At 50.3% G+C, this 13,445-nt stretch overlaps 1 protein-coding gene across 5 annotated transcripts in view; it reads right to left on the minus strand.

Moving 5' to 3' along the window:
- Window positions 1-7,636: 7,636 nt before the first annotated feature.
- The window catches only part of g6pd (glucose-6-phosphate dehydrogenase), a 50,911-nt gene continuing 45,102 nt past the window's right edge, over window positions 7,637-13,445 (minus strand). For all 5 annotated transcript variants that reach the window (XM_072246160.1, XM_072246161.1, XM_072246159.1 and 2 more), the window contains 5 exons: window positions 13,022-13,208; window positions 12,507-12,742; window positions 11,925-12,001; window positions 10,565-10,657; window positions 7,637-9,443 (listed from right to left, as the gene is read on the minus strand). In XM_072246160.1, coding sequence (XP_072102261.1) covers window positions 9,353-9,443; window positions 10,565-10,657; window positions 11,925-12,001; window positions 12,507-12,742; window positions 13,022-13,208 — 684 coding nt within the window. In that variant the 3' untranslated portion in view covers window positions 7,637-9,352. The remainder of the gene's footprint in view (window positions 9,444-10,564; window positions 10,658-11,924; window positions 12,002-12,506; window positions 12,743-13,021; window positions 13,209-13,445) is intronic.

The following is a 13,445-nucleotide window of genomic DNA, read 5'->3' on the forward strand; positions in this document are numbered from 1 at the left end:
CTTGGTTTTGCAAAGTAGGTTCTGATGCCCTAATCTCAGTGGCCTGGAAGGCAGTCGAGTTCGGCAGCTACATCCTGACGCCTGTGATTCCGTTTGTGGTCAATCTCCTGCTCAATGCTTTGACCATCAGACACGTGTTAGTGACGAGCAGAGCTCGGAGGAGACTCCGGAGTCGCAACAGTGGGGATAGTTCCAAAGACCCGGAAATGGAGAACCGTAGGAAGTCGCTCATTTTTCTGTCGGTCGTGTCGGCGAATTTCATCGTGTTATGGGTGCTTTTTGTTGTGGACACTATGTGGACACGATTATTTATTTTTCAGTCTCAATACCTGAAGTATGATCCGTTGCCACCGTGGACCACAAGGGAGCTGGGCTACATGCTGCAGCTCCTGAGCTGCTGCACAAACACGGCTCTTTACGCCTTGACACAGAGGAAGTTCCGGGAGCAGATGCGGGAGGTGGTGAAATTTCCATTCGCTCGCATCGTGAGAGAAACTGTTCGGAATGAAGAGCTAAGAAATCGGCACCGCCCACGTAGTTGAACGCGGTTGAAATCCCTTCCAAACAACAGGAATTCTGCAGATGCTGGAAATTCAAGCAACACACATAAAAGTTGCTGGTGAACTCAGCAGGCCAGGCAGCATCTCTAGGAAGAGGTGCAGTCGACGTTTCAGGCCGAGACCCTTCGTCAGGACTCCCTTCCCTTCGCTCTTCTGCTATTCTGCACCCGTGGCCGCTTACTTCTTCTCAATTGCCTGTTGCCCCACCACCCGATACCCCCTCCTCCTTTCCTTACTCCCATGTTCCATTAACCTGCCTGACCTGCTGAGTTCCTCCAGCATTCTGCATGTGCGGCTTTGGATTTCCGTCATCAGCAGAGTTTTCAGAGTTCGGATTATGAACGAGCGGCATTTATTTAGAACTAGGAGACTGCTGCGGAGTCGCAGTGTCTGCGTTAGCTTTCATTTTGAGACTTTTAGTTAACGACCCTGTTGGCCGAGTACTTACTGTTTTCCTTTTGCACAGTTCTTATTAAAAGTCAGTGACATAGAAACAGAGAAAACCTACAGCACGATACAGGCCCTTCGGCCCGCAGAGCTGTGCGGAACATGTCCTCACCTTAGAACTACCTAAAGTTAGCCGTAGCCCTCTATTTCTCTAAGCTCCAATCCAGGAGTCTCTTAAAAGTCCCTATCGTTTCCGCCTCCAGCACCGTCGCCGGCAGCCCATTCCACGCACTCACCACTTCCTGCGTAAAAAACGTACCCCTCACATCTCCTCTGTACCTACTTCCAAGCACCTTAATGCGGTGCCCTCTCGTGCTAGCCGTTTCATCCCTGGGGAAAAGCCCCTGACTATCCACACGATCAATGCCTCTCATCATCTTATACGCCTCTATCAGGTCACCTCTCATCCTCCGTCGCTTCAAGGAGAAAGGGCTGAGTTCACTCAACCTCGTCTCATAAGGCATGCTCCCCAATCCAGGCAACATCCTTGTAAATCTCCTCTGCACCCTTTCTATGGTTTCCACGTCCTTCCTGCAGTGAGGCGACCAGAACTGAGCATAGTACTCCAGGTGGGGTCTGACCAGGGTCCTGTAGAGCTGCAACATTACCTCTCGCTCTTAAACCAAATCCCACGGTTGATGAAGACCAATGCACCGTATGCCTTCTTTACCACAGAGTCAACCTGCGTAGCTCCTCTGCACTTGCGCCATAACCACGCACTTGTGTCAGTCCTTTTGACGAGGGCCACACTGGGAGCACCTTGCGCAGTTCCCGTAACCCTATTCGTGTGTCGCACTCACACCGGGAGCACCGTGCGCGGTTCCTTTTGAGTACTCCTGTGTCAGACCTGCGCCGGGAGTCTGTGCAAGGTTCCCCTCTCTGGATCCCTGGATCAGACCCACAGCCGGACCATCATGCACAGTTCCTATCTCCGTATGCTGGGTCAGACCCACGACGGGAACACTATGCATGCTTCCGTCTCCGTATCCTTGAGTAGGGTTCACACCAGGAGTGCCGTGCACAGTTTCTCTCTCCATATCCCTGAGTCAGACCTATTCCGAGACACCTTGCAGTTTCAATCTCCGTGTCCCTTCGCTGAGACCCACACCGAGAGTACTGCGCATTGTTCTCGTCACCGCATCTATAGGTGAGACCCACACGGAGATCACCATATTGTACATGTTTACTGTCCCCGTCACTGTACCCTCGAAGCTGTGCGGCCACACAGTACCTGCAATACTCCTGCGCACATAGCCGTTGTTGCCATGTAGTTGAGTTTGGAGGCAGCTATATAAAAAATATGCAAAGTGAAAGATTTGCTTTGATCTACTGTATTTCAGTATACCCTTCAATTAATAAAAAAAAGTGTATGTTTCTTTTATTTTCGTTCTAAATATTCATAGTAGACGTATTACAAAAGAAAAGTTAAAGTGCTGCACAGTTTTCAGGCCACGTAAAAAAATTCTGCTCCAAGCAATGGTGCTTCTGCACAGCTTTAAAAATATTAGAGGGAACGTTGCTCTCCATATCCCCTGGGTCTCTGTGTCCCTTGGAGAGAACCATACTGAGCACTGCACCCAGTTCACATCTCCATATCCCCTGGTTCAGGCCCGCGCAGGGGGCACCATGCACAGATCCTATCTCCGTATCCCTGGGTCAGACCCACACCTGGAACATCGTGCACACATCCCATCTCCGTATTCCCGGGTCACGCCCACACCAAAAGGTCTCAAATAATGGAAACTTCCGCAGCATCCAGCTTTCCGTTGTCCAGACGTTATTCTCAATGAATTCTATCAGAGAGAACTGAAGTTGAGGGATTCCTCCAGCTTTGAGTCACTTCACATGAGAGTAGCTCCTTCGACCTCCCTTGCCAGTGCTTTTTCTGTATTTATTCAGATACAGCACTGAATATGGCCCTTCCAGCTTTTCGAGCCACGCTGCCCACCAGGCACCGACTTAACCTTCACATAATCAAAATTTACAATGGCCAGTTAAGCTACCAACCGGTACACCTTTGGACTTCTGTCTCCCCTCTTACCTTTTCTGTTCACCTGACTATTACGTCTCCCTGGCGCCCTCCTCCTCCTTCCCTTTCCCCACGATCCACTCTCCTGTCCTATCAGAATCCTTCTCCAGCGCTCCAACTATCACCTCCCAGCTTCTAATTTCATGCCCCGAACCCTGTGTGTGTGTGTGTGTGTGTGTGTGTGTGTGTGTGTGTCTGTGTCTGTGTTTCTGTGCGTACGTTGCTCTGGATTTCCAGAATCTGCAGAATGTCTTGTGTTTTAGAGAGAACCCTGTACAGGTTTGCAAATATTGTAACTACTAAGCTGCCGACCAATGACACATTGTGAACTACCCTGTTCATGGAGAGAATGTTCTGCAGAATAGCCCAGGAAAAAATGAAAGTTTATGGGCAGCAGGTTGAATAAATTCCCATGGGAAACTCGGCGACCTGTGAGGAACAGGCGCGTCATTCCCGCTGAGGACAGGATTAAACCTGCTGAAGATGAGCTTTATTTGACACCAGTGCATCCAAGCATATCGTGAAATGCGTTGCAGCACGCACAGAATGCTGGAGGAACTCAGCAGGCCAGGGAGCATCTGTGGAACGGAGTAAAGAGTCGACGTTTCAGGTGGAAACGTTTCAGCAGGACTCAGGATGCTGCCTGGCCTGCTAAGTCCCTCCAGCATTTTGTGTGTGTTACTTTGGATTTCCAGCATCTGAAGATTTTTCTCTTTGTGTCTTAAATGCGCGTTGTTTACACCAATGACCAATGGACCTACGACTGTACTGGAGGCAGCCTGGAAGTGTCGCCACATTCCCAGCACCTACATAGCATGCCCACATTTACTAACCCTAACCTCTATATCTTTCGTAATGTGGGAAGAAACACACACAGTCATGGAGAGAATGTAAAAACTCCTTACAGACAGTGAACATCGACTGCAGGCTCTGTAGAGTGTAATGTGATAGATTTTGGTTCAGGTCCACTCTGGGGGGAGAGGAGAGAGAGTGGGAAGGAGGAGAAGAGAGATAGCAGCAGAGTTGATGAGTTTGGTTCATTCTTTCCCGATGTGCCCTGTCGTCTGACTGGGGTTTGAGTTATAGGGAAAGGTTAAATGGGTTAGGAGTTTATTCCCTGCAGAATGAGGGGAGATTTGATAGAGGGATTAAAAATTGTGACGGATATAGATAGGTGAAATGCAAGGAGGCTTTTTCCTCTGAGGTTGGGTGAGACAGGAAGTAGAGGTCATAGGTTAAGGGTGAAACGTGGCATGGTGGCCTAGCAGTTAGTGGCGTCACTTTGCCGTGCCAGAGATCGAGGTTCATTCCCAATGCTCTCTGTAAGGAGTTTGTACTGTTATATACCCCTAGGGTTCATTTTTTCTGTGGACTGTTACTTTAAAACGCCGAGAGAATGAGACTGACTTTTGGGGCACTGTTGGATTTCTGCTGACTACAAAATTATTTGGTTACTATGATGAGAGAGGCAGAGCTGTTTGATGGACAATGATTGTTTATAGTTTCTCGCGGCCTGTTTTGAATGAGCAAGGTTAGATGATCCTCTTACGGACACAGACATACACATACAGTTCACAGTCGAGAAGTTTCGATCAAGGAAAGACACCAGTGAGTGAGATCGCTGGTTTAAACTTTCAGTAGCCCAAAAGGGGTGAGTTGAGATGGATCCAGAGTATTGGTAAACGACTCTCACAAAGTACTGCTACGAGAAGTTTGCAAAGAGGAGGGAGAGAAAGGTTTGAAACAGAGGAAACCTAGTGATAAAGATATCACTGTTTGCACTCTCTTCCAAGTAGCCCGTAAGGGTGAGTTTGATTCCATTTGAATACGAAAGTGTGATTGTCACATAGTTAATCCACAGGAGTGTGTTCTCTGGTGAGGGGAAAAACTTTGATAATACCACATATGTATTTACCCTCCTCTGTGTGTGGTAGTTCACCGAAGAAAGGCACACCTGTGGCAAATCACTGTTGGAGTTATTTCGTATGTCGTGGAACTGGATAAGTGGCTATCACGTTGTGTGTGATTGGGGTGACCTTGTGGAATCTACCGGTGTGTCTACCCTTGTCTGGGTGGTGGTTCCCTTGAAGATGGTCCCCTTTGTGATAAGCTACTGTTGGTGATACTTCATGTGAGGATTCGGAGGACAACGGGAAGATCGACGACACCTGTTTATTTTTCTCCTATCGTGGATTTCACCTTGGATTACAAATCTCTCCCTCATAACAACAATAACAACTCTGTGTATTTGAACTGAACTGAATTTTCTTACATACCATCGTAAGACTACAACTCTTCCCACCTGGAATAAGTTTGGGAAGTTTATCTATACACCTATATATGCAAAACACTGCTAACTTTAGATCACCCTATTAAGTTACTGTATTTAGTAGTTACTAATAAAGATAGTGGATTTTAACATCAAAACCAGACTCCAGGTGTGTTCTATTGCTGCTGATACTTTTAGTGTCGCGTTGGTAACCGGTACTTCCCCCAGTGTTGCTTGTACGTAACAGTACGTTCTCCAAGGACCATGTCGGTTTTTCCTGCTGCTCTTGTCTTCCCTCACGTTCCGAAGACCTGCGGGTTAGGGTGAGTAAAGTTGTGGGTATGACACAGTGGTAACACTTGCGGGCTGCCCCCAGCTGCATCCTCGGACTGTGGGGGCTGTTGACGCAAATGATGCATTTCACTTGCATGGCTCAATGCTTACTGATAAATTAAACTAATCTTTCTCTATTTAAGGCAAAGAGTCCACGACCCCTTTGCTTAATGCTATTGCCCCTTTTTTTAATAAAAATCAGAATGTGAACCCTTGATTTTAAGGGGAAACTGAGGAGGCAACGTCTTCATTCAGAGCGTGGTACAAGTGTGTAATGAGCTGCCAGTGGAACTAGTGGGTTCGAATTTGACTCCAGCGCATAAGCGAAATTCTATAGATTTGCTAAGTTTACCAGCAGGATAAAAGACTCTCAGGATTGTATGTTGTGACATGTACGTACGCTGCTAATAAATTGTACTTTGAACTTTGAAACTTGGACAGCTAGGCTCTGGGTGAAGGTTATATGTCTGTCATGTCGGGGGTGACTTATTTGATGGTGAAAAGCTCCTTCCACCGTATTGGTCATTCCTGGTGGCATGAAGATCGATTTCTTAATCTTCCAGTAATGCCCCCCTCCCCACCTCGCTAATTCACATTCCCTTTTCCCTCTCTTACCTTATGTCCTTACCTGCCCATCACCTCCCTCTGGTGCCTCTCCCTTCTATGGTTTTCTGTCCTCGCCTATCAGATTCCCCCTTCTCCAGCCCTTTATCAGGTTGTGAATATCTAGTTTGTAGTTTGTGAAACTTGTTCCTCTCCCTGCTGTTGGCCAGAGAGAACTACCGTCTGCAAATCAGTGAATTCAAATGAATCAAGGACAATGGAAGGAGCCAATCCCATTGCCTTTCCTCTTGCCATGAGGGAGGAAATGGAGGCTGCCATTTGATGAAAAAACTGCTTTCTCTCCATTTTGTGAGTCAGTCGCTTGGCTTGATCAGTGTTTTGAAGTCGACACGATGATGCCTCAGGTAATCTGCTGAACTAGGGATCATTTACCAAATAAGAAGTTATTTGTGGAGTGTTCTTCGGTTGGATATACATGCAGGTTTTTGACTGTTGGGGTTCTGAATCTGTTATGCGTGAGTCAAGCCAGTTGTTGATTGGGAACAAAGGGCCGTAAGTTACCAATTGTCAATTGCTGGGAAGAGGGCAATAAATGGACGCTGGCTGCGAGCAGAGCCAATAATAAGAAGGTGTTAAAGGTCATACACTTGACCTACAGGCAATGGCACTGGAATGCAATATCTGAATCGGTAAGAAATGAATATAAAAGCAGACGCTTCAAGTGTGCTGTTGGTGGTAACTCTGGAGGAGGCCAACTATCGCGGATGTGAGGTGCCCGGTGAAAATGTGGAGTTTCGAAACGAGGGACATGTGGTCAGCAACATGGTCAGTTTGCTGTTCTTTGATTGGTCAGGAAAACTTAGTAGGCGAGCAGAGAGTTATTTGTTTGTGTAAATTCACGTGTTGTCCTGTTGAGATTATAAAGATACCGATCAGTAAATTCAGATTCTCTCTGTGCCTCCCTGATCGTTACTACAAGATTGCGCATCGGGTGGCAACCCTGCCGTTCCCTCAGCATTTCTCTGGTTTTTTTTACAAGACCAAGTTGCTAGTTCGATGATCAAGCCAGCACGGATGGAAAGCGTGCAAGGAGCCAGCCGGATTCGAACCCAGGACCATTTGCCTCGATGTCTGGTTCTGGGACCAATATACCACCAGTCGAGTTGGTGTAACCTTGGGGAGGGGAGGGACTTAAATGTTTGGTCCAATATTTTACTGTTTGTAAATAGATGGTTGACATGCTTATTCACAGACAATGTTTTCTGCCTCACTCACCAAACCTGTGAACCTGCTACCACGGTACAATGGTACAGACTAGATGGCCCGAAGGGCAGTAACACTCATGCGCGCGCACACACGCACACACCAACCATGTCACCTGCACACAGCCCATCGATGCACTCTGTAAACAAGACATTTAAGAAAAAGCACAAATAACTAACAGGTTTTTACTAAATAAACTGAAATATACAACAGCAATTACAAAAATGATCCCGATCCAAACTGTGACCCTCCCTTCGATCTCTCTCTTCCCCCTTCAACCAGCAAAATGACTCATTACATCAGACCCACGATAACTAAGGAAGCACAAGTCAGTTGGGGCTCTCTCTCTCTCTCTTTAGAGTACGAATTAGCTGGAGAAGAGGGGAGTGCAAGTCACGTTTCAATCCTCCTCAGTGCGTACAAGAGTATGCAGCTTAAAGACAGTTGGTATTAAGACTGAAGTGTGGGAAGTAGGAATGTTTAGAGTACACTCAGGCACAAAGCTTTGAGCGCAGGTAACGGTGATGTACGTGGTTTAGCCGCAAAGCAAGTTGCCTCTGTCCGTGAACCATGTCTCAGCCGGGAGGCGAGAAGGTGCAGCCGAGTCCCGCGGCCTGACTGGTCCCCCTCAAGTACCAGGTTCTGGGGGATATAAAATGGGCTCCTTCTTCATCCAAACTGGAACCTCGCCTCAGGCTGAGGAGGCAGAATGTCACCGGAGGAGACGGGGGCAACGAGGCAGGGAGGGAGGGAGGGGCTGCGGCAAAGGCGATTCGATACTGAAGGGTTTCTCCCACATTGTATCGGTTAAAAAGTTTTCCTTCTTCTGCATTTTAATAAAGTTGTTAATAAGCAGTCTTTATAAAATTCTAATTTACTAGTTTTTAAAACCTTTAACATGTATACTGCCTCCGGAGAAAAGGACAAAAACAGAGTGATGTTCCCTTCACACTGTCCCACCACAAACTTCCAAGGTCAGACATAGAATGAAGTACCCTTTCCCTTTGTGAAGTTCCCATCACAAAATCCCGTGGTCAGACACAGAGTGAAGCTCCCTCCTCACTGTCCCATCACACACCCCCGGGGTCAGACAGAGGGTGAATCTCCCTCTACACCATCCCATCACACACTCCCGGGGTCAGACACAGAGTGAAGCTCCCCCCTCACCGTCCCATCACACACTCTCGGGGTCAGACACAGAGTGTTGACCCTTCACACTGTCCCATCACACACTCCCAGTATATCTGTCTCCACCGGAACCCTGAACACGTTCTGTGCAGGGTTACCAGGCAGGACAGTGATTTCTGGACAAGGAGGGCGAGAGGGAAGGAGTGTCCTCGTGGGTTCTTTCACACCGACAAGCCACAGCTGTGAAGAAACCCTGAAAACAACCCACCTAGCCAGCAGCACAGGCAATCCGTGAAGTTTCACCACCCTCTTAAGCAAGCAACGACAAGACAGCAATAACTTAAGCTCTAGCACTCTCTGTGGATAGAAGTAACGAAAGGAGACAGTACATTCATCAGGTCCAAAGGGCAACGCTGGCTTTGTGAGTGACAGAGTTTTGTCCTGACGCTCCGTACATTCTGGCCTGAATCATTCTGAGAGAGATCCTCTGTTCTTCCCGGAGGTGCGATGGAACTGCTATGGGGAGGGGTGGGAGGTAGTGGTGTGGAGGTTGTGGAAGGGTAGAGTGTCAGTGGTGTGTTGTGTGTTTTGTGTGTGTGGTGTGTGGTGTGTGGTGTGTGGTGTGTGGGTGTGTGGTGTGGGGTGCGGGGTGTGGGGTGTGGGGTGTGTGTGTGTGTGTGTGTGTGTGTGTGTGTGTGTGTGTGTCACACTCTGTCTCCATCCACTCCCCCTCTCTCCATTTCCACCCGGCCACCGGGCTCACAGCCTGTTGGGGCTCACCCACTTGTAGGTGCCCTCGTAACGAAAGCCCACCTTCTTCATCATCTCATCGGCCTCTGGGGGTCCGCGGCTGGTGAGGAGGGAGGAGAGAGAGGCGTTGGTGTTCCTGACCAGTGCTGAGACTGGGGAGGCAATGCAGGAGAGCAGGAACTCTAGCTGATAATCCCCCCCCCGCCCCGCCCAATCGAGAGGTGACCGGGCAGTGATGGGGAGCAGGAACCCTGGCTGATTCTTTCCCTCCTCACTCTTTTCCTACTCTTTCTCTCTCCGTTCCATCTCCCTCTCTGTCTCTCACCCGTCTCTCTCAGACCACAGGGAAACTGGGCAGTGATGGGGAGCAGGAACCCTGTTTGATTTCCTCCCATATCTATCTGTAGCTCACCCTCTAACCCTCTAACCCTGGGGTGACTGGGCGGTGACGGGGAGCATAAACCCCGGCTAATTCCCCTTCTCTCTCTAACCCCGGGGTGACTGGGCAGGGAACCCTGGCTAATTCTCTCTCTCTAACCCTGGGGTGACCGGGCTGTGACAGGGAGCATAAACCCTGGCTGATTCCCCCTCTCTCTCTAACCCCAGGGTGACTGAGCAGTGACAGGGTGCTTAAACCCTGGCTAATTCCCTCTCTCTCTAACCCCGGGGTGACTGGGTGGTGACGGCGAGCATAAACCCTGGCTAATTCCCTCTCTCTCTCTAACCCCGGGGTGACTGGGCAGTGACGGGGTGCATAAACCCTGGCTATTTCCCCCTCTCTCTCTAACCCCGGGGTGACTGGGTGGTGACGGTGAGCATAAACCCTGGCTAATTCCCTCTCTCTCTCTAACCCCGGGGTGACTGGGTGGTGACGGCGAGCATAAACCCTGGCTAATTCCCTCTCTCTAACCCCGGGGTGACTGGGCAGTGACGGGGTGCATAAACCCTGGCTGTTTCCCCCTCTCTCTCTAACCCCGGGGTGACTGGGTGGTGACAGGGAGCATAAACCCTGGCTAATTCCCTCTCTCTCTAAACCCGGGGTGACTGGGCAGTGACGGGGTGCAGGAACCCTGGCTAATCCCCCCTCTCTCTCTAACCCCGGGATGACTGTGCAGTGATGGGGTGCAGGAACCCTGGCTGATCCCCCCTCTCTCTCTAACCCTGGGGTGATTGGGTGGTGACCGGGGGAGCAGGACGAGAGAGACGTGTGCATTCACATACCTGCCGTACACGTAGGGAACGGGGCAAATTTTGGAAGACTCCAGCTTGTGAAGAAGGGGTGTGAATATTCTCCAGGCTTCTTGGAGCTCGTCACTGAGAGGGAAAAATAAAGCAGAGTCTCTGGTGAACCCAAAACTGCAGCAGAGCAGCAGGGTAGTGTAGAGTTAGCACAATGCATTACAGTCCAGGCGACCCAGGTTCAATTCCCGTCGGTGCCTGTGAGGAGATTGTACGTTCACCCTGTGGGTTTCCACCGGGGGCTCTGGTTTCCTGGGAGACGTACCAGTTAGTACAGCGGTCCCCAACCAGCGGCCTGCGGACCGATACCGGGCCGCAAAGCATGTGCTACTGGGCCACGAGGAAACGATATGAGTCAGCTGCACCTTTCCTCATTCCCTGTCATGCACTGTTGAACTTGAACATAGGGTTGCCAACTGTCCCATATTTGCCTGGACATCCCATATATTCGGCTAAATTGGTTTGTCCCGTTCGGGACCGCCCTTGTCCCGTATTTCCCCCGCTAAGGTAGAGCGTTCCTATGAAATCTTTCGTGCAGAAGTGACGTAAAGGGAAGAAGCAATTACCATTAATTTATATGGGGAAAAGTTTTGAGCGTTCCCAGAGCCAAAAAAAACCTACCAAATCATACCAAATAACACATAAAACCGAAAATAACACTAACATATAGTAAAAGCAGGAATGATATGATAAATACACAGCCTATATAACGTAGAAGTAATCTATGTACAGTCAGGAAGATTACGCCAAAACCAATTTGTGTAAAAATATCAGCACGTACGCACATGCGCACGTCACATATGCGCACACAGGTGCCCGCACAAGGCTTCATGGTCATGGTAGTCCTTCACAAGTGTCCAATATTTGACTGCTACTTTTGTCCCTAATTTGGGAGTGAGAAAGTTGGCAACCCGAACTGTAAAAGACATGATGAGCTGAGTTTAACCCTACTTGAACACACTTGAACACCCCACCCCCACGGTCGGCCGGTCCGCAAGAGTATTGTCGATATTAAACCGGTTCGCGGTGCAAAACAGGTTGGGCACCCCTGAGTTAGTAGGTTACGGGGTCAGTATCGACTGTCCCATGATCAGGTTAGGGTAATTTTGGGGGATTGCTGGGGCACGCGGCTGGAAAGGCCTGTTCCACACTGTATCTCAGTAAATAAACGTCAACGTATTGCCAGGTAAAACTGTGACAGTGTGCATGTGCATCAGTGAACATGTGCGTTTGTACGTGTGTACGCGCAGGTACGCGCTGGTGCCCCGTGACCTACTGGTGCAGGATGAGTGGGAACACCGTGCAGGCTGCAGTACTGAACAGACGCGCCCTCTGTACAAACCTCCGGACAAAGTGCATTTGACTGCCACAGAACACATCCAGAATCAGGCGCTCGTAGGCATCAGGTAGCTTCACATCCTGGGAGAGAAATCAGCCGTTAAAGACCACTCAGGGGAAACCAGGGATCTGCAGAACTGGCCGAATCCTTCACACCGTCCCTCAGTGTCCCCTCTCCCCACCGCCCTCTGTCACTGACTGAATCCCTATTAATGTTAATCTGGCTCCCTCACACCATCGCTCAGTGACCCCTCTCCCCCAGTGCCCTTTATTACTGAATGCATCCCCACTGACGTTGGTCCAGCTCCCTCACATGGTCCCTCAGTGACTCCTCTCCCGCAGCGTCCTGTGTCACTGACAGTATCCCCACTGACGTTAACCCAGCTCCTCACACCATTCCTCAGTGACTCCTCTCCCGCAGCATCTTGTGTCACTGACAGTATCCCCACGACGTTAATTCAGCAACCTCACACTGTCCCCCAGTGACCCCTCTCCCCCAGGGTCCTGTGTCACTGACAGTATCCTCACTGACGTTAATCCAGCTCCCTCACTTCTCTGACCCCAGGGCGACCGAGCGCTTCCCGACCTTGTAGCGGCTGCCATAGGTGAGGTCCAGCTCGGTCTCCTCAGGGTTGAAGAACATTCCGGGCTTCTTGGTCATCAGTTTGGTGTAGATGGCCTCGTTGGGCTGGACGCGGATGACCAGCTCATTGCGTTTGGACTGTTGCTGGAAGATATCGCCCGGCACGTCCCGGAACTGGAGGCGAACCTCTGCCTTCCTCTCGTTCAGCGCCTTCCCGCAGCGCATCACGAAGGGGACTCCTGCAGCGTAGGGCTGGGGTCAGACCGGTGTCCGTTCTGAACCGCTCCCCACCCGTGTCCACAGTTCCCTCGTCAGAACAGTGCGGCGCTCGAGACATAGGGGGGGGGAGGGAGGAGGGAGGGAGCCGAGAGGTGGCTGGGGGGGGGGGGGGGCCGGCACTCGTCACTCACTGGCGAGGGGCAGGAGCAGAGAGGGGGCGATCGGTGGGGACTGAAGGAACTTGAATGGGACCTTAGATGGGACGGGGACGGGTGGGTCACTGGGGGCTAAGAACTCACCATCCCACCGCTCGTTCTGGACGTAGAGCACCACGGTGGCAAAGGTGGGCGTGGTGGAGCCCACTGGCACGGTGGGGTCATCGAGGTAACCCTTCTTTGCCTCACCCTCTCCGTTAGGATTCCCCACATACTGCCCGACCACCACGTTTTCCATCTGGATCTCCAAGATGTTCTTAAGTACCTTCACCTGGAACAGAGTCCTGGGGTGAAACTCCCTCCACACCGTCCCATCACACACTCCTGGGGTCAGACACAGAGTGAAACTCCCTCCACACCGTCCCATCACACACTCCCGGGGTCAGACACAGAGTGAAACTCCCTCCACACCGTCCCATCACACACTCCCGGGGTCAGACACAGAGTGAAATTCCCTCCACACCGTCCCATCACACATTCTCGGGGTCAGACACAGAGTGAAGCTCCC

The sequence above is a fragment of the Mobula birostris genome, chromosome 29, assembly GCF_030028105.1.
Source record: "Mobula birostris isolate sMobBir1 chromosome 29, sMobBir1.hap1, whole genome shotgun sequence".
NCBI lineage: Eukaryota > Metazoa > Chordata > Chondrichthyes > Myliobatiformes > Myliobatidae > Mobula > Mobula birostris.